This window comes from Schistosoma haematobium, chromosome 5 (assembly GCF_000699445.3).
Source record: "Schistosoma haematobium chromosome 5, whole genome shotgun sequence".
Taxonomy (NCBI): domain Eukaryota; kingdom Metazoa; phylum Platyhelminthes; class Trematoda; order Strigeidida; family Schistosomatidae; genus Schistosoma; species Schistosoma haematobium.
In genome coordinates, this window is record NC_067200.1 from 20,024,281 (window position 1) to 20,046,316 (window position 22,036).

At 37.1% G+C, this 22,036-nt stretch overlaps 2 protein-coding genes across 5 annotated transcripts in view; one reads left to right on the forward strand and one right to left on the reverse strand.

The window, feature by feature from the left end:
• Positions 1-546: 546 nt before the first annotated feature.
• Positions 547-4,282, reverse strand: PSMB4_1 (Proteasome subunit beta type-4). Of its 3 annotated transcripts, XM_051217700.1 has the most exons (6): positions 4,257-4,282; positions 4,057-4,214; positions 3,900-4,018; positions 3,719-3,861; positions 2,685-2,853; positions 1,083-1,254 (listed from the first exon to the last, which is right to left on the reverse strand). In XM_051217700.1, exons 2-6 carry the CDS (start codon positions 4,183-4,185, stop codon positions 1,140-1,142), a joined length of 675 nt encoding a protein of 224 aa, XP_051065133.1. In that variant the 5' UTR covers positions 4,186-4,214; positions 4,257-4,282; the 3' UTR covers positions 1,083-1,139. The 3 variants fall into 3 exon arrangements, with proteins under 3 accessions (XP_051065131.1, XP_051065133.1, XP_051065132.1); XM_051217698.1 differs by having other exon boundaries at positions 547-1,254; positions 4,057-4,282; XM_051217699.1 differs by having other exon boundaries at positions 1,083-1,285; positions 4,057-4,282.
• Positions 4,283-5,147: 865 nt separating this feature from the next.
• The window catches only part of MS3_00009342 (uncharacterized protein), a 48,086-nt gene continuing 31,197 nt past the window's right edge, over positions 5,148-22,036 (forward strand). Inside the window, exons 1-5 of one of the 2 annotated variants that reach the window (XM_051217702.1) lie at positions 5,148-5,173; positions 7,077-7,283; positions 10,416-10,650; positions 12,933-12,998; positions 17,603-17,778. In XM_051217702.1, the coding sequence (XP_051065134.1) occupies positions 7,248-7,283; positions 10,416-10,650; positions 12,933-12,998; positions 17,603-17,778 (513 nt within the window). In that variant the 5' untranslated portion in view covers positions 5,148-5,173; positions 7,077-7,247. Of the gene's footprint in view, positions 5,174-7,076; positions 7,284-10,415; positions 10,651-10,756; positions 17,779-22,036 lie in introns of those variants that run through there. The other variant, XM_051217703.1, reaches the window with a different exon arrangement.

Below are 22,036 nucleotides of genomic sequence, written 5' to 3' on the forward strand. Positions count from 1 at the left end.
TCAATAATGGTAAGAATTCGAATCAAAATAGATAATCCTAAAATTATATAACGGTTGATGATAAGTATAGTCATTAAGGTCATTGAAAGGCCTAACTCAAAAGTACATAAACCTTGTGAAGGCTCTTTACTCGAACACTACCAGTAGAGTCAGAACTTATGGCGAACTGTCATCTGCTTTTGAAACCTCAAGTAGTATCCGTCAAGGCTATCCACTTCCTCCATTTTTTTAAACTTCATCATAGATCTACTGATGGCAATAACGTTCTCGTCGACTGGATTCTCGGGTATTGATCTTTTTCCAGGAGGTCCACTTATCGACTTAGAATACGCTGATGACATAGTTCTGTTTGGTGAAGACGCTGATAAAATGCAGAGTCTTTTGATAGCACTGAGCAACAATGCCAGGATGTTTGGGATGCGTTTCCCCCCTCGAAATGCAAGTTGTTGCTTCAAGACTGGTCTGCGTCAACACCTGGACTAAGGATAGGGAATGAAGTAGTCGAACACGTTGACAACTTCACTTATCGTGGAAGTCTGATCAGCCCTAATAGGTTGGTGTCTGACGAAATCTCAGCATGGATTCGAAAAGCTCGTTTGGCTTTTACCAACTTACGTCACTTATGGCGAAAGCGAGATATCCGTCTATCAATAAAAGGACGAGTATACTGCGCGACAGTCCGTTCTGTTTTACTTTACGGCAGCGAAACATGGCCTTTTAGAGTAGAAGACAATCGTAAGCTACTAGTATTCGATCACAGATGTCTTACAAATATTGCTCGCATCTGACTGACCATTTATTCATAAGTTAATATATCCGAACAACTCCTTAAGGCCAAAGGAGGAGAGAAAGAACAAAGAACACATTACGTCGAGAGATGGAGAAGAATGAACAACAATTGGACAGAACTAGAAAAGAAGTCCCAGGATAGAGTGGGTTGGAGAATGCTGGTCAGCGGCCTATGCTCCATTAAGAGAAACAGGCGTAAGTAAGATATCGAACACTTAAAAACTTAACAATAATGATAACATCAAATACGGATTGATGTAAGTTGTGAAACAAAAGTTACCGGCTGAAAAATATTTTTCCTATCAAAAAATTTATTTCCCATAAAAAGAAGCTTTAAAACAAAATATCTTTTAATCATATCCCTTTACATATTCAGCAATAGACCAATCACATTTCAGGCGTAATGGGCCACTTATTTGTATTCCTTCTTTATTGACGACAGCCATTTGATACGTATCGAATGCACTGTTAATTTCCAAGAAAGAAACAAGAAAAACTAAACAGTGACACGATGGTCAGATTATATGTGAACAATATCAGACTTTTTACATAAGCAACGTAGAACCTGTTATGTATGACCATCAGTTTAGGTCGTAATACTACTACATTAGCACGGCAAAAACTCCCAGAATGGTAGAAGATGTAACAGTATCAGTAGAAACCGAAGAGATTATGATGAGTATGATGACAGAACGTCAGTTTCTAGTAGACGATAAAGAGTGAATGAGCCTGTGCTGCTTTTAACGCTTTTGAGCTAATTCATCCAAAGTCGCACAAATTTGGTTACAATAATCACGCGGACCCCAACCAGGTAGTCCATACTCATCAATATGGATGTCAGTCCAATTGTTAATGACTTCATGGACTGGTGTCACTTTTAATTACCGAAAGAAAAGGTGGTTAATGCCCCAGTATTAATTCTACTACTTTGTTAAGAGTAGAACAATCTTCAACTTGGGAGACTGTTTATTTGCTTATTTAAAACTGATATAATAGTACAAATAAACACCAAAAATGTGCACTGTGCAAACAAGAGAATGAGGTTGTGAGGAGATAAAGGAAAGAGGCTGAGTAAAATGCAACCCAAGCGAATCCTTTCAGTGAGAAAGTCCCAACTTCGAGTCATATCTGATAATGTTTCAAACCACTGAGTTGCGCCACTCCTCGGACCACAGAAAGAGTCATGAAGATCCGACAGATGTCAGTCCTGTACAGTGTTGTATTATACTATGGCACTATGTCATAAACTGATTACATTTTAGCTTTTCCCAACCAGTCCTAACGTTGGCAAATAATGCACCATGTGAAATTCATTGAAACGATATTCGTAGTTCATGTTCAGGTCACCGACGACGGTGCTTCAAGATGATGACACTAATTGAACCACCGTCAATGTGTCTGGACACAAGCTGCCGTACCTTTGCATTACTAACATGGTGTTGCCACTGAATGTCAGCAATTCATTGGAGACTAGTCTTTTTAAGCATCACAAATACTGTTAGTGATTCTACTATTTTGGGATTCGCCCTGGAAATTTCATCTCGTTGTTGTAACAGAGTATGGAAACTCGAACTAATGTAAAAGTGCTAGGTTCTATGTTGAGCATAACTGATTGACTAAGAGTGAGTGTGGGTACAACCTCCTTCCAGTCCTGTAAAAGCACTTCTTAGAGTCTAATCAGTTAAGTATGTTCATCGATACCCTAGTAAATGCCCAAAAGAAAGTGTAGTTTTTGTCACAATATTAAGAACCTGTGAATTGATGGTTGATTAGGAATCAGCTTCTAGCCACCATCTTGCACATTCAAAATTCTTTACTTACTAAATAATACATTCCAAAAATTAATTTGACTTAAATGAAATTGAAATAATCTGAAAAAAACTTGAGATATTTACCGGCAATCTCGAAAGTATAATTGCTTCATTGCACTTGTTATTGTTGAGATAGCATCTTCTTCCGTTATATTGTTTGGATCACCCCCTGCTTTTATTTCCAAACATTCTCTTAGAATAGGCATTGCAAGGTATGCACCGAAGCCAGTCGCAACATAATTTTCGGTGAATGCTATAAAGATGATAAGGGTTGACTAAAAAGGTAAGGTCTAGGAGACTGAGAATCAGAGTAATGAGAATGTTACTATAGGCTTGTGACGCAACTGTAAATAGTTGACCAATACAAACATTATGAGTCCAGTGAATTAAACGTGACAGGTCATTAGTATCAAATACTTGTTATACTAGGGACAAGATATAATTTTCGACAAGCTACAACTCTTGATAATTGTCGTTATAATATTATGTCTTTATGCTATTCACTTTGAAAGTTGTGACACAGTAAGTAACCCAAAAATGTCTGATATTCAGAACATAGACAATATTCGCTCTATATATGTGTAAAAAGTCCGGGAGCATATGCAAGAAGAGACCTACATGGACGCTATTAGGAGGCTCGTTTGCCCTGAACTGAGCATTGAAGACATACTTTACCACTGGTGTTATTAGGTGTGCAGAATAATAACATTACCAGGCTGCCTAGGACGTAGAACATTGTAAATTACTCAAGACCTAAGGCTGAAAAAGTTGGAGTTTAAGAGATATTTGAGTGACAACTGGGCTTACTCAAGTCATTTAAAAATGATGGTCTCGCTAAAGGTGAAATCAGATGTCTTTGAGATTATTCTATACTAGCCTCTCATTGATTGAACAAAAGGATAGCATGGTATGTCGGATGTCCTAAGACAGTGCCTTACCAGTTTTACATTTCTGATCAAATAGTATTACGGTCGGCCTTATTTACTATGGCAATTTGGTGGATGTGATGTCACATCCATTGTTGGAACAGGAAAGACAGATAGGGCGTTGGAGTGGAAAAAAATCGAGATGCTCAGATAGTTCAAAATTAAACTATGTTTATATGGAACGTGACTCACAAACACCAAGCATACTACAATACCCAATGAAGGGTTCGCCATTTGCTTCCAAACCTCCGACCAAATAGGTGTTCCACAGTGGCTGCAAACGACTTCGACGGTTATATAGGACACGTGTAATCCAGCTATGGAGAGCATGAGGGCTGAAAGTAAAAATAACCAAATTAGCCAAGATACAAACCTCAGCCTAAAGCCGTCGGAAAGTAGACTGTCTTGATGTGTCAGCTCTTCAATGTGATGTTTGAGAAATTGGAAGTCAGCCATATCACCACTACAGCACATAATTGTGCTCTGATTTACCTAGTGAAGTTAGTTTTGGAGAAGAAAACCTTGCTTACCTTAAACATGCGTTCGAAATCCATATATTTGGCTAGGGAGCCATATGAAACTAACATATCAGCAGCTAGAACAACTCCATCTCTATATTTAATCCCAATAACAGATGTCCCTGTGCAAATTGGGGTCATAGTATGGTTTCTACAATCCCCGTGCACATCTGTAAGATTGTTAGGAAATTGTACTTGGAGTGAATCCATACACTAAGTAACGTTGCGTGTATATCTGAATACACCGCGGGAAAGCACATCTTAGTACATTATCATTTAACGGAAGGCGACAAGATTTTAATATAAGATTTTAGTATAATTACAGATTTTTGGCGTAAGTAATTGTATTTTGAACAACAGGGGTTTTAGTGGTAGAGAGCGCGTATGAAACGTTAGGCTGTGTGCAATTTTGAACAAACGTTTTTCGGCTCCGGTCTTCACGTTGATGTTTTAGTGGTCATACTGCTGGCATGGATGGGATTTCTAATTTATAAACTGCATGGAGTCTAATAATATAAATGTGAAACCTGAACCATTGTTTAGTAATCTGTCCACTGGAGTCTTATATCCTCTTTCTGTTCACAATCCCGGTGATAATCAGTTGAGTCCTTCATGTACTGTTCTCCAAGATGATTCCTTTCCAAACTCAAACTCGATTCGTATACCTTCAGTTGGTTTTTCGCTCAATGACTCCGATAAATTGGATACTTCGACAACAGTATGTTTGTCATCCCAAACAAAAGCTGAATTTTATTCAGAATCAGATAAAAGCAATCACAATTCACTTTCTAGTTCTACGGACTCAAACACAAAGCCTTTGTCTATCCATTGTGCCGAGGAGTCATCAAATGTTTTTTCCGCGCAATCATCTCTACCCTCCCTCAATTCAGAATTTCAGGTCCCGAATCTCCCAAGCGAATGCTCACATAAGTTCCCTGTACATGCGGCTGCCAAGCCTAGCGAAGCATTGTTTGTTCGGGCCTTAATTGGACGCTGCAAGCGCATCGCTCCTTTGTGGTTTCGGGGTGTTTCGTCAATGCGTGAACGCAATCGGGAAGAAAACCGCCGCATGGCATGTAACAGCGGCCAGAGCCAAAGTGATTGGAGTCTCATAGCATTAAAAATCGGGGTGAGCGTTTGTTATCTGCACGTGTAGATGCTTTTTTTTTACCAACAGGTGATATGTGAGGTTCATTTACGTATTGTTTCTGAAATTATTAACGAGTCTTTGTTACATAATTAGGGGTTCTCTTTTATATTGTAGTCTACTTTTACTGCTGGGTCTGAAAGGCACCATTCTTATCGTCCCTATTCTTCTAGGATACATACATTTATGTACTCAACCCTGTAATAAATAGTTTAAATTTTTTTAGTCACAATTTTTTCTGTGTGCTGATCGTGATTTTTTTTATCATTCTTAAGTGGCTCACAATATTAGGCATTTCTTTTTTACCTCTTGGATGGGATTTGTTAGTGACCTCAATCCCGACTCTAAAATATGCTACTACTACTTTGAAATTACACTGAATCCTGTCAATCTGAAATAGAGCTTATTATTAAAGTTCGCGACCTATAATTTAGCTGTGATTAAGATAACTGATTTACGGATGTGTGCTTCAATTGATGAATACAACCTAACCATATCGATGGATGGTATTGTGGTATTTATCTTTAGTAAGCTGTTATCACCTTCTGCACTCAGTAGTTATTACCTAGCATAGTGTGTATGGTTTAGAAATTTCCAGCTTAGGAGAGGTCATTCTCTATGCAATATTTGATTTGGCATTGTTTGTGTTGATTGGGAATGCCATAAAAATGCCTTGTTGTAAGAACTAAAGTGTGTGGAAATTAGCTCCTCAAATTCCTATGGATCTGAGTGAAACGGCTGTTCATCATACAATGCGTTCTCTTGGCTTTCAGCCTCAAAAGTTTAATTGAGTTATTGTAGTAGGGTCTGGAATACTTTTTTTGTAGTCATGCCTATTTAAGTTTGCTACGAAAAACACTTTCACAATAAGTCTGTTTCCTGTCTGTCCTTTTACTAGCACTTAAATCACCTCTTACGAAACTTATGAATAATTCTTTCTTATGTACGTTATCTGCTGGTGAGTGTCCTATGCTCCTCCACGAGGGGTAACGTAAGTAATGTACTTTATCAATGAGTAAAGCTGATGGAGCCGGTTGATGAGGAAAATCTGGCTTCATAATACACTAGACACTTGTCGAAGACCTAATGATGCCTATATATAACTCTACAATGTGCTATGCTATGAATTATGTGATAGTAAACCAAAACTTATAAAAAAACGTTCTGATTGTTTCATTGAATAGTGGGTCAAAAGTTTATCTTCATTATCTATAAACAAAGGACCTTTTCTGGGTTGACTGGGTCATTCAAGTAGTATTTGAGTAATAACTTGGTAGTTAGTCCTATGGGAATGAACAATGCAGGGCCAGACTTAGACATTTAACATCCGGAGAGGGAAAATGTATTTAGAAAATTACGTAAATAATGGTTGGGGAACGTAACTACCATAAGCAAAGTTGAGCATTGTTTTGTCCTCTACATCTGTGAGTATATTATGTAAGCAATGCTGAATTGATATTATGTCATCATTGATGATTTTGACATGATTTTCAAAATCAGTCGTAGCTACTCAGATGACGCATTGGTTTCTGCCGTTCAAGCCATCCGCATAAATCTAAATAGCCTCTTTAGAACACAACACGAAAGATTTAAGAAAGTCTATTTAGTTGATTTGTTTTGACGTATCTCTGCTACTCGGGCATTCCGGAATCGTCCGTCCTACTGCTATCCAACTGACCTGTGTGGTTTGATAAGATCATGAAAAGTGATTGTTCCAGTCAAAACTCAGTCTGATTGGGACAATAGTTAAGTTCAAGCATTATATCATAGCAGCATTTGCATTCAGGAAAGAATGATATTTGGTTTAATGGATATTTTCCATTGATCACTGGAAGAATATTCGAAACATATAGCTTAACTTCCATTAATTGCACGCATTTTTTAGGAGATGAATGCTGGAAGTGAAACTGATGCTGTATCAAATCTGCTCAAGAAGTTGTATAAAGAGTTGCCCAGTGACTCAGTATTTTGGTTTCTTAAATGTTGGCTTGGAAGTGAGGATACTTTAAATGATCCGCATTCTTGTGTTATAAGCCGTGGTGATGCTAAAGGCCGTATGCGACGCATTGATGGTGGCAAAGGTTCTGATAAAGTAAGTTTTATATCATTCCTAAATGTCAATTTGTATGTAAACAGTGTCTTAGTGGCTAAGGTGTTCGACTTTCAGCCACTAAGTTTCGGATTCGAACCACACTCCACTTCGGTTTGCGCAACTAGGCAGTAGTATCTTTCACACAGTGTGACTAATGTCTAAGGGCCTGGAGAATGAGTTAATTTGCTTATTAATCATTTAAAGTCTCTATTCACTGGATGCAACTTAGTTTCTACTGTTTACTGGGATGATTTTATGCGTCTTGTTTTTCAATCATTGTAGAATTTGATTCATTTTTATCTCATGATTATCCCAAGGATGTTGGCGAAGTGATTTTATAGCAGAACATAACCACCAGACAACTGTTTCTTCCTGGTATAGAAATTCTCAGCAGTGCACGTCCGTGAAATCGGCACCGTGAGTCAAACTCAAGACTTCCGGTCTCGTGCGCGAACACTTAGCCTTGAGACCACTGAGCCGGTATTTGATGGTGTACAGGTCTAACTTTAATCTGTCCACGATATTGCACCATCATCTTCCATTGTCTTCTGTGGATACCTTCCTCAAACTCCACTAGTCAAGGCTTCTCCCTAGAACTTCAAAATTTCCTCTCGAAGATAGTTTCTGGGGAGCACATGATGATTATCAGCATGAGATCTCATTCTAGGAGGAAACTCATCTGGTGCTTCCAGGTTGCCAGTGGTTTGGTAATCTAGATAGATTAGCAATTTAAATTAAATTCACTTCTCTTCACAACGCCCGTGCATATATTATTTATGTTAAAAACAAATTGGTGTCAACTATTTTGCTTGGTAAAATTCTATTATCAAGAAGTTCACTTCTCAAAATTCCATGGTAGTGAAATGTCTTGCATTTGTGATGAACACCTTCGGTTAGTACACTAAAGAATTAGATTATAATGAAGAGTTTATTATTTCCAGAATGTCGGTTTGTGGAGATTGTAGTAAGGTTAAGCGTGACCGAAGGTCCTGGGTTCGAGTTCCGCGTGCAGGATCGTGGATGGGAACTGCTGAGGAGTCTCATACTAGCACAAAGTGACCATCCAGCGCTTCCAAATTTTCCATGGTGGTCTAGCTTTAGTTGACTTATGAATTCAAGTATTATTTATTTAAAAAATGAAGAATATTTCTAGAAGGATAGACGGTTCCATAAACCGAGATATATTTAGAAAGAGTACATGGACGGGTCAGTATACCCACTTTCAAAGCTTCACACCTTTTCAAAGACGCTCAAATATTCTTCATTTTTGAATATTCTATGGGGATTTGTAAACTACTATTTATTTATTTAAACACTAACATTGATACAAAAAAATACATGAATACATATGCGCTACGCAAAATTTGTGTGAGGGCTAGAATTCTGCACTTTTCCTCAAACCGAAACATAGTTTTCTTAGGGAACCACTCCCCGAGCCTTTGACCTAGACGTATAATCCACAAGACAGTGGAGCAATGTTAGATGCTGGACCATGGTGACTGGTACACAGGAGTAGGTTCATACACCATTTACTCCCTCAGGATCGTGGAGTGCATGTGCACCATTGATTTTGAATCAGTTTTCCAACTTCCATGGGTGGATCCTCCGTACCCACCTACCCAGTTTAGTCGTCGAATATTCTCTTTTCGTCCTCTTATGGAGTGAGTTGGACCTTCCTGTCAGTGGGTATATACACATGGTCATAATTAGAGCATTTGGAGAGCGACGGCGGACTCTCCTCATACTCGACGTTACCAGGGCATTTGAGGGCAATGAAGAGTGCATGGCGATACAGTGCTCACAAGATCTAAACACTGATTCAGGCCTCAAACGAACATATGATCTAAAGAAAGTACAATTATCTAACAAAAAGTTTCTTTACTAGTATGGGGTTGTGGAGACTATTAAGTTTTAATTGAGATCTTGAACCAATTGATGTTAGACCATCACAATTGAAAACCTGGAAGCACTGGACGGCCGTTTCTTTTTAACAAATTGACACATATGCCAAATACTAAACCTGAGAATAAACGTGATAAAGGGTCATTTAAATTTTAAGCAATTTTAGGGCAGAGTTTTGTAGGTCATCAATCGATAAAGTCACTGACTGACTGCTAGAATGAGCCGTGTCAAATTTTGTAAACTCCTTAAATGAGCTAGGTGTAGATGCCATCAAATGCCCTGGTACGGCCGAGTGTAAGGAAAGTCCGCTCTCCCTCTCGAAATTCTCTCACAAGGCCACGCGTATACAGACACTGCCAGGGAAGTCCTACTCATTGCTTTCTTGTGGCGGGGTGTTGTTTACGAACTCAAGAGGACGAGGAGCGAATGTCTGTCGCTTCAACTGGGTTGGAGGACACGGAGTCTATCTCGGAGAGTTGGAAAACCCTGATTCCAAGCTTGTGATGCACCTCGGCCCCAGTATCCTGAAGGAACAAATGGCGTATGAACCAATTATTGGTCATCGGCTAACATGGGATTGCATCTCCTGACGTTGTTCCACTGTCTTATGGATTAGACCTTTAGGTCGAAAGCTCTGGGTGTAGCCCCCTTAGAAAATTACCTGCTTCGGTTTTGGCATCCGAGCAGTTTCACAGCTCATGCAAATCAATTATAACTGCTACTGGCCTCATTGTTATTGTGTGGCGCACTTGTATTTGGTGCCCACGTGTAATAATATTTGTGTTTAGATAAATAAACTAGGGTCAGATAAAGTTGTCCAGAACAACCATGTAAACTATTCAATAAAAATATCGAGCTTAATAAAGCTCAACAACGCCAGAACTATCCACCTAAAATAAAATTCTTCTCTATCCTTTCAAAGTTATTTTTTTGTATTTTTAAGATTTCATATCAAATGACAGGAAATCATGTTTAATATCTGAACATGACTAAACAGTCCTTTTGTACATAGTTGTTGTGTGACGTTATTTATGTTTGATAACCTTTCATCCTGATTGTTTCCATAAAGAAAATCAAACTAAAGACTGGTAAAGGTAATATCGGTGTTGTTTAATTTCAGTTCTAAAGATTTGAGCATAAATATTACTTTCATGTTTTAATAAAAGTATTCATTTGTTAATAATGTGTTATTTATCTATGAACGTCAATAGATTGTATTTCTATTATTAGGTTTGGAGATTAGATACAATTGTTGGTATGCTATATCATGGTTTACCAATGTCCAGTACCGATACCAACATCATGGTTCATACATGTGATCATGAATTATGCGTTCGACCACAGCATATTCGATTCAGAGCTAGTTCAGTAGCGCTTGTTGTGGTTTTAAAGGCATTGGCTCAAGCAGGTTACACCATTATTCCACCGTCGATCGCTGCCAATCCTGAAGGAATTGCTCCTAACGGTTAGTAGTAGTTCTGTGTTTATTAACAGTTTGTGTTTATAGTTTACTAATTATCAGATATTGGAAATGATTTTTACTAAATTTTGTTGTGTTTTGATTCAAGATGTATAGTCTGATTATTTAAATTTTTCGATGGATTATATTTTACGATACAGTTTTCGTACATGATCCCGTAACAGGAAAATCAGTGGTTTACTGGTTGGTAGAGTACTTGGGTTTCACACTTGCCTTGGTCTAGTCAGCTGAGTAATATCTGTTTCAACACGAATGGGCTTATAGCTCGAAATATAAGCCTGTACTTCCTTAGTAAATTTAGATTATGACTTTGTTATAGTAAGAACTGCCGATATCTACATGGCTTCTCAAAAACTCATCAGAATTCATTGCATAAAGTAACGTTCATCAGTATCTGCTTCCTGCTGTTTTTATTTGGTCTTTGTCGTAAATATGGCCCTACATGTAAATGTTTCTTCGTCTATTTTTTTCAGAAATTGAACTGCTATTTAAAGGCTCTCACCAACCTCCAGAACTCATTCTAGTTAAGACTGACAATATTTTCTCATAAAACACAATGAAACCGATCTGTGACTATTTGGATTGTGTTTCTCTTCATTGAAACACAAAATGTCTGTTCAGATTACGGTCTAAAACTGTACCTAGATCGTTAGTAGTAACTTTTTATTCAGTGCATTGAGCAATCATCAGTTCTAGTGGGTTGATGATACAAATACATTTGTAAGAAACTATAAACTTTCTAACCGAAATAACCAATTCAACTGTGGAGAAATATTAGACAATATGACTGGGATTTAGTCTTGGGAGAGTAATTTTTTCCCCCAAGTGCCTTGGTGTTGTCGAGGGAGAGGGGTGTCTACTTGTCCCATCGAAATGTTTTCATACGGTTACGCGTTTATAGCCTTTCTGCCAGCGAAGACCTACCCACTACCTTCATATGCCAGGGTTTATTTTACTTGTATATTTTATTTCATTTAGCACACATACATTCCGCAATTGATTGATCATTGAATGGTGACCAATATAATGTGTGTTAAGTCCTTAATACAAATCGAATTATATACATCAAGTTGCAATGTAGCAACTACTCTAAGTAGTGACTCAATATCGCGTGCACTATGTTGAGACGAGATGGTGGTTGGAGGTAGTCGACAAGAGACCCTGGACGTTAGTTGACACAGTCGAATCCGTCAGGGAGCATCAGTTTTCTCAAGATTACAGGCACACTTTGCTTAACAAGTGCCATCAAGTTTAAAATCAGGTATATGAGTGTATATTACTACTGAATGCGAAACCCACAGATCGTCAGTTCGGTTTTATGGTACAACCGTGGGTACGCGCCTTTGCGGGGAAACGAATGTTTAATGCACTTCGTTTTCCAATACTTTTTTAAAACTAAAGTCTCTATATGATAAAATCTACATTGTAACTCGATAATTTGTTTAACATTGCTACAACGTGTAAATTATCTTTTTTTGTGATTACTTGTATGTTTCGATTTTGATCGTGTTGCTTTTCGTTGTTTAAAGTTTTTCACATTATCACTGGCAATACGACGGTAATTCCAACTCCTTCTCGGTATTCATGTTGTTTGAATTTATCTTATCGTACTGATATGGTGCAGGAACTTGGGATGATGCATATTTATTTCATGCTCTACGGTGATTATAACTGACTTGCTAAAGCAGAACTGTATATGTACTATTTATTAATATCCAACATGAGTTATTTGCCTGGTATATACTTCAATATTATTCAGGACTTTTGCTATGTATCCATATTTCTTTTACTATTGATGATCAGGTTGAGATGTTAATTGGTTGGAGGCAGTCTGTAGAAAATCATGGGTTTAAGTTTCGTGCTAGTTGACACTTGTCAGCAATTTGTACTTGCCATATCAGCGTAACCGATGCTTTATGTAGAATTCGGACCTCCCTAACCCTTCTTCGCAACCAGAGACGCTACCATCAAGCTATACAGGCCACAGATGGCCTCCTAGGTCCAGAGTTTCCTACCAACTACCTCCAACCGGTTAATGTCTTAACATAGTCTACACACTATCAAGTCACTTAGATTAGTGACCACATTACAAATCGATTGGTAGAATTCATTCAGCACTGAAAAGAACTCGGCAAGCATGTGATTGGCCATTACTCAGTAATTATTCAATTGTATTCAATTAAGTGTCCGTTATACAGTCTGCTTTATAATTTCTCATCCTATTCCACTTTTTATGTATTTCACCTTTTGTTTTAAATTTAATGTAGTACCGGATGAATATGTAGATGTATTTGGGCCTTTTTCTATAGAACAACTTCAACAATATAGAAGTGGTGAGTTTTGTGCTACTTTTGGTTATTTGTTTTTATATTATCAAAAGAGGTATACAATGAAGACACTTTAATCGGTTTACGGTGTATTTCGTGGAGTATCATAGATAACTTAGTGGTTTGATAAGTAACGAAATTCGAGATCGGATTTCACGAAGTTTAAACAAAAGACCTGGTGATACCACCCAGTCTTCCAAACCAAACTAGGTGGAGTAGAGCTCAAACTTGGAATTTAGTGTTCGAATGTCTAACATCTTAACTACTGAGCGACCGCTCCATGTTGCTCACCAAGATGACAAATGATTATAGTGGCTGTGCTTCGTTGACCAATCACCCTCGTAACTGTTACCATATAATCTTCAACGGTGTTTGAAATCAGAAGGCAAAGAGGAAGCAGCGACTACAGTTTTATTAGCAAATGACTCAGACCACAAAGCAATGATGCGAATGAGTGAGTCAGCGAACTGAGAGCGTAGATTGTTAAATGGATCATCTAATCAATTAAGCACTTAATAATAAAGCTAGCAGAATGAATATATGGGTAGGCGGTAAGCAAATGTTCAAGCATACATATCTCATACAAGCACAATAGTAAAGGTACAATAAGTTGTTATAGTACAGAAGACTTTGTCCGCTAAGTAAGTTAATAAAAGGGCTTAACTGAGTTAAATGAGAACACACTCAATTGCACGTGAGTTGCTATGTAATAATAAGTAAATCTGAGACTTGGTAGGCACATTCGATTCACATTCAGTGTGGTCAAATGATTTTGTACTGGTTACAAGACCTGAATGTTGTTTTTTTCAAGTTCGCTGAAAGTGATCTCTTCACAGCTTACATATATTCTTCTGAACACATTTGAGGTACGACTGTTCTTCAAACCATTGATCATCTGATTTTGAACTCAGATGTATCCACTTTTTCTTTCTAATATTTCACTAAATCTTAAAGTTTTTGCATCATTTCCATGTTATTGATTGTTCCTGATGTATCCATTCCTATAGGATGAGTTTAGGTATTTCCTGATTGAATTTGATGATCATATCTTTCTCCCTCTCTCTCTCTCTATATATATATATATATATATCTGAAAATAATGGTAGAAAATTTCCATAAATGATTCATCTATGTTACACAGATCTAAAGTAACGGTTGGAGGAAATCCTATAATTTGACAATAACAACACGTATTTCCTCATTATTGTAGTTTACTCAAGAAATCCTTTTGCATTTCGTTGTTGAAGCAACTTGTTGCTTGTGTATATAACCCTCTTTTTCCAAGTGTCTATTTGCTCTTCGATTGTCTTTAAAATGGTGTAATAAGAACAAGGCGAAAGGTTAAGTAATATGTATTATACATATATATCACGATGGTTAAAACCATGGGTTGTTTACATAGATGTGTCCTACTTTTTGGAGGTGAGGCAAGGAAACCCATATCCTGTGTGTGTGTATGTGTTCGCTTATGTTACATAAGCGATTTTCATGCGTAGAGGTGGCTTCAATCAGTTGTTTTTCTCTCGAATCAACTGATCATACTGTTACATCTTTCTGGTAAGATATTGAGTTTGACTGTTTGGTCTTTATGGTAAAGTCATATTTGAATGTGGTATTACTAGTTATTTCTCAAATTGTATGTATGTGTGTGTATGTGTGTGGAGACAGCGATTTCTTTACGCCATCTCCCCCCAATCCGGTCAATTTCTTTTTTCCGTATAGTACTTATTCAGTTACGTTTTGCTCTATTTGTTTTTAATTTTGTTTGTCGTAATTCTTAAATAAATAAATAAATAAATATTTATTTATTTTGATCATATGCATATGCATACCGTGACTGAATTATGGTCATGTCTAACATCTCAGATTTCCAATATTCCTCTCTCTCTCTCTCTCTCTCTCTCACACACACACACACACAACTTTAGTTCGGTCGCTGATGATGTTGGTATGATATAAAAAAGAGGTTGTATATATTTTGGACAGGACAGTTGTAATGTAACAAGTTTTGTTCTGTTCTCTTTCAAAATAAAATCATCCATTGTAAATGACTGTTAGTGTACATCGAATGCAATATGAGTGAAAGTTTTCAAACGAAATAACACATTGCATGGAATAAAACATGAAAATGACATTTACTTACTTACTTTGTTTACGTCTGTTATTTTTTGTGGAAGAGTACAGGCCACCCACCAGCACTCTCAATCCAACCCTGTCCTGAGCAATCCTTTCCAGCTCTTTCCAGTTGTTATTCATGCTTTTCATATCTGCTTCTATTTCCCGACGTAATGTGTTCTTTGGCCTTCCACTTTTTCGCTTTCCTTCATGATTCCAAGTTAGGGATTGCTTCGTGATGCAGTTTGATGATTTGCATAATGTATGTCGTATCCATTTCCATCATTTTTCCCTAATTTCCTCTTCAACTGGAAGCTGGTTTGTTCTCTCTCACAGTAGGCTGTTGCTGATGGTATCTGGCTAATGGATGTTGAGTATCTTGAAAATGACATTACTTGCGAACTATTAATTTATTTTATTGATATTAAAAATTGATCCAAGTTAATTCATCATTTAAAACCTAGACGCACTGAATGGCTGTTTCGCCCTAGTGTGGGACGCCTTATAAGTTCTCGTTCAAGGCTCTCAACCGGGAATCTAAGTTAATCTATTGACTGTTGGGTATTTATTTTATTATTTATTTGAACACATAAATATTGGTACAAAGAGTCACCAAATACATATGTGGGCTGTGATACTGCCCGGATGCCAAAACCTAAGCAGGTGATTTTCTAAGGGAACTACACCCCAAGCCTTCGACCTAAAGATCTAATCCACAAGACAGCGAAGCGACGTAGAGAGATGCAATCATATGGTAGCCGATGACCAATAATTGGTTCATACGCCATTTGTTCCTTCAGGATACTGGAGCCCATGTGCATCACAGGCTTGGAATCATGGTTTTCCAACTCTCCAAGATAGACTCCGTGTCCACCAACCCAGTTAAAGCGCCGGACATTCGCTTTTCATCCTCTCAAGAAGGTAGTGAGTAGGACTTCCCTGGCAGTGGCTGTTATTTATAACCGTGTCAATCCTAGTGTAGCCTATACAACCTACCTAGTTGGGGTCTGCACAATTATCCTTTTATTGATGGTTAAAGTTGTTATATAATGATGTATTGATCGTCTTATTCCTTATGTTATTTGAAATCATGAATTTCCTTCTTTCAGAATAAATTTTTTATACATTCATTAGTACAACTACTTATGTCGGCTCTTTTGTTAGTCATCTTAATAATGTCATTGCGCTGTACTACTGACCTAGTATGACAATTTAGACCACTGTATGTGTGTACCAGGTCGTCCGTTTAAAGGTATTGATTGTATTTACATTTACCAAATGGGAACTACCGACAAAGTTGGGTTTTAATGGCCCTATCAGCTTAGCAAAGTGATCATAAAGCCAAAATTTTTCTTCGAAGGCACGATAACCCACATTCATTATGTCGATGATTATTTTCCCTGTTAGTCTCAGTATGGAAAATTCATGACATCAAAATTTTACTACCACTTTGCTCATGAAAGAGCATCTTTGCTAAAATATTTAACGCTTTTTCTCAAACCCATGACTTGCTATTTTTAATCTTACTGCAATGCGACTCATCTTTCTAAGATAATAGGGTCTTATGAAACAAGTTTTCCAGCTAATATAATTCTACTGGATCTTCATCATAGTCAGTCTCGATCATCACTTCATTGTAGCATCCATCAACTAAAGTCTAGCCGTTGTATTCACTTGTTTTTCTGTCCTGAGTTGTATAGCTAGAGTCGATCCGCACCATCTCCCCTATGTTGAACATGTTAACTACTCCACCTAAGACGGAAGTCAGATTAGCCTTAGTAATTTGTTGTTTGACAAAATCTAGTCACGGATTCAGAAGTCACAGCCTATGTTTGCCGATTTGTGTCACTTGTGACATAGACAAGATATCCGTCTACAAACCGAAAGGCTCATATACTGTGCAGCAGTCCACCCTTTTCTAATTTGTGGTTGTGAAATGTGAAATGTTTTTGACCATAAGTCTTTTCGAAGCATTACTTGCGTATTTTTGAGTGAATAAGTGAGAAATATTGATTTTGGGCATAGATTACTAAGCAAAGGTTGCACTTTCTGTGATGAGTTCGTGAGTTTTCATCGACCAAAGTGGTCAGAGCAAATATTATGTTTGCCTAACAACCCCTACCTCGACACACGATGCCTACTAGCTTAGTAGTAGGTTGGAAAAATTAAGAGCAGCCAAGTGGAAATGTAGCCTCATTCCATGAAATCGTTAATCGCTGATGTGATACATTTTGATAGCTACAGACTATCTGTTTCATTTCTGAGCAATAACTGCGATCAATGTTTGCAGGTGTATTGTGTTATATGGATGAAAATCGACTGCAATGGCGTAAATGCATCTACCCATTATTATCCACTAGATCTTAGAAAAATGAAGCGTTGCATATTTTTGTCAGGTTCTACATTGTCTATAACTGAATGACTAACAATAATTTACAGTGAATTTCATATTTCCTTTTTCCTACTATTTTTGACTTTCTTTTCTTTTTCTTCAGAAAACTTAAATCCTGCCAATGAGTCTATATCTAAGCTTACTTTAAGTGCATCTGATCGTGACTTAATCGATCTGGTTCCAGTTATTAAAGATGCTTTACAGAAATCTGAAACTACAACGACAATGACAACAACAATAACAACGGGATCGATGAATTTGAACCGCGCCAATTCATTTGTAAGCCTTTCATGTATTACAAGCTGTTATATATATATTCAGTAGTTCAGTACTTACTGTTAATTTCTTATGATTACCAGCACTCAGTGATATATTTGTTATTCATCATTATTTTTTTTATTTCCTGTAATGTAAACTAGTAGAAGGATTTTGAAATACGATACACATATTCCTCATATCTCGTCGGAGTCGGTTAGCACGAAAACAGAAATAACCAGATTACGTTCTAGTCTGGCTTCTTCAGCGAAAAGCATGTAGATTGGTCTTGAATCCCACACATACCTTAATGGTGTAATAAGTTCCGACTAGCATGAAGTACGGCTCCTATTAACTTTTGAGATAGTTTACGATAAATTCGTTTGTAAAAGGTTGTAAGATCTTTCCAATATGAAGACAGGATATGTGCAAACTAGATCGACTGGACAGCTGATACGCAACACTTCAATGATAGTCTCCTACTCAAAGGATCATAGAGAAGTCAGACAAAGGCTTGATGTTCGAAGTCAAAATTTCCATAATACGTCTCTGTTTATATCGCGATAGTTATGAACTTGATAGAATCTGCGACCTAAAAGCTAAAACAACCGATTAGGTAGCAGTCAAGGCTAGTGGAATAAGCTGAAAAAACGCTCCAATTAAATTCCGTATGCATCAGAGTTATCGTTTATTGATCAAAACGAAAAGGGCTACATAATTTCAGATCTTTTTAGTAAATCCATAGCTCTCTGTCGATTGCCTCCAACCATCTAACATCATGGAATATTACACTCGATGCCAAATCACCTAGACTATTAGCGCAAAGTAGTTATAGATAAACGTAGAATTCAGCGGTCGGTCACTGTAATTAGTGTTACTTAACCCTGCGACCATATCCATGACAACCTCTGTCGCTTATTTTGTTACGGTACACATTCCAAAGGGTTAAACACTAATCAGGTATACTGAAAATCCTCAATATAGTCTAATCAATATACTGTAAGGATTCATAATTTTGTTTATTTTAATGATTTCTCTGCTGAGTTTGTATCTCAGTAGATGTCAAACTAAGTAATTTCGAGTGCTATTAGAGGTATGAGAGCAATTATTGCTCACAGACTGCTTGCACTATGGAAAGATTCTTCCTCGTGATACCTGGAAAGGATAATGGATTACAGGTGATCTTGACGACCTAGGAGCGTGGTCACAAAGTTCGAGACAACTTTTTAAGGTTGATCACATATGGTTGTGGTCTGCGTGACTATCGTAACCAATGGTTGGAGACTCTGGATGACATGGCTCAGAATCGATCACAATGGCGTAGGTGTATACACTCTTTGTCTTCTCTTAAACCGTGAGATTAAACTTGCTTCCTGTATTATATCTTTATACACAGTCTTTCTTTTATATATTACACCATTGAAGTAACTACTTCTATGAATTTGGCGTTCATCTTGTTGTTCTAATGAGGTATGAAAACTTAGACCGATACATATGTGTATATATATGCTTGGTTCTACGTTGTAGCTGGCTGACATGTGGTCTTTTTGTGAGTATTGTCAAATATGTAAGTGTCGTACATCAAAAGTTCTTACAATCGGAGACGGAAATCCGTGAAGTAAGATGTGGCATGCTTTTTCAACTCTTCCTTTACGTTATGGGATGGCAGGATCTCTTTAAATAACGGCTAACTAAAAGAAAAACCTTACTACAATCATGCTTCTATACAATTAGTGGTACGAATTCAACTAAGAGACATTTCTTCCGGTCAATATAGTTATTCTTATATACATTATGTGCTTTTGTTTTGTTTATTGCATGAATGATCAAAATAGATTTACACATCATTCTCCCTTTTAGTTAATATACACTCTCATCTGGGATCATCGAGTAAGTAATAGCGAGGTTAGACGGAAGGGTATTAGGGAATGATGGTAAATCAGTTGATGAGGTTGTGAATCTTCATCGACTGAGATGGTTGGGCCACGTGTTACGTATGCCTGAACACTGGTTACCACGACGCGCAATGTTGACTAGTGTAGGGGATGGTTGGAAGAAAGTTAGAGGCGACCAAACCAAAAACGTGGCATCAGTGCTTGAAGTTGCTGACTTCTAATCTGAGCCATGTTAGTAGATGTAGACTAATTGGTTAAGGTGACATGGCTCAGAATCTACCACAATAGTGTAGGTGTGTACACTCTTTGTCTTCCCTTAAACTTTGAGATTAAGATCGCTTCAAATCTTTCTACGTACTAATTCTTTCTTCCTGTACTATATCCTTATATGCGATCTTTCCTTTATATATTACACCATTGAGTTAACTGCTTCTATGAATCCGGTTTTCGTCTTACTGTGCTAATTGAGATGTGGCAACTTGGACCGATGCATATATGTGCCTGGTCCTACATTGTAACTGACTGATCGACTGACTGAATTTACACTACTGGTTTATCAAAGGTCTTAAAACACACACACACACATATGTATATGTATACGTGTAATTTATTATAAAACACATTGTTGTTAGTAAGAATATAATAATAATAATCAAAAAAAGCTGATCATATTTCTACATTTTACTATTAGCTAGTATTAATTAACAGATTGACTATGTATTCATTTCAACTATGTATCATATTAGAATAAGTTCAAGGTTCTTGTCTGGAATTTCTACTTCTTGTTTTTCTCTTTCTCTCTCTTCTTCTTTTTCTCCTAGAAACAAACAAAACAAAACAAAAAAAATATTTTGTTTGTTTTTTCTGCCTTGTAAATTATTCATTATTATTTTCTTATTAAACAATAATGTGATAAATAGGTATCATTGAATATCACTTTCTAATATGATAGTTTATTGTTTGTGATTCCATCACTTATGATCATTTTTCATTATGTAATCAACAATAGTTCATATTATATAGAATAAGATTAAAAATTCTCATGTTGTCAATTAATACAACGCATTCTACGATGTTGAGACCAATTCTTAGTTATATTACTTAATGTTTTCAACTACTAATCATGGTAGATAGTTTGGACCCCCAAATGCCCTGATATGACAGAGGGTGGGGAGAGTCAACCCCTCTCTCTCTCTCGCGAAATCCTCTCACATGGCCACATGCATACAAACACTGTCAGAGATGTCCTACTTATTGCTTTCTCGTGGCATTACTGTTATGTACGAAATTGACCGGACGAAAAGAGAATGTTCGTCGCTTTAACCAGGTTGGTGAACATGAAGAGTCCACATAGCGGAGTTGAGAAATACTGATTCCAAACCAATGGTGTACATAAACTCCAGGATCCTCAAGGAACAAATGACGTATGAAATTATTGTTAGTCACCGGCCACCATGGGACTGCATCTCCCTGACGTTGCTCCACTGCCTTGTGGATTAGACCTTTAGGTCCAAGGCTCTGGGTGTGGCCCGCTAAAAGAATCACCTGCTTCGGTTTGGGCGTACTGGCAGTATCCCAGGCCTCATGCAAATCGAATGATTTATCTGGCGCATATCTATTTGATGACTCCTTCTACCAATGTTTATGTGTTTAATCAAATAAATATACAAGATAGACACACAGGCCGTCAATAATTACATAGACTGACGCTATATTTTGGTTTTATAATTTCTAACTTTCTTCAAACCTACTTTTACATCATCAGTGAACATTGCATATTGATGTAGGCGATAATAAGACATATGTAATGCACCACATCAATCAGTGAAGTTTTACTGCCTCACCAATCCATTCATCATAATAAAGCAATAGCTGACCTTAAAAGACATTCCACTACTGATGTTATTTCTTATCCATAAGAAATGAAAATATAATTGTTAGTTGTAACAAATTTAAGTGAAACAGTTATCTAATTCTTGTTATAGTGTTTAATGGTTAATTCTTCATCGTTTTTCCCTCATTAATTGTGTTACTATGTGTTCAGAAATTTTATATATATATATTATTGTTTGAGTTTGGAGCCATAATTGAATTGAGTTTAATAGAAGAGGTGATATGTTTTTTATCTTAGTTTTTTGATTGTTCACTTGGTTAGAAGGAGCTTGAGGAGTGGTAAACATTAACGTTTTGATTGATCAATCTATCATTTGGTAAATAGTAGCTCACCAATCCTACTAGGAATATAAATGAACTAATCGATAATCCACCTAAAAAAAGGAAACATATACCATACAACTGGTTTACTGTCATCACGACCTTATCACACAGAATTCGATACAGTACATTACAAGAAAACAATATATTGTTTTCTTCCGACATAACACATA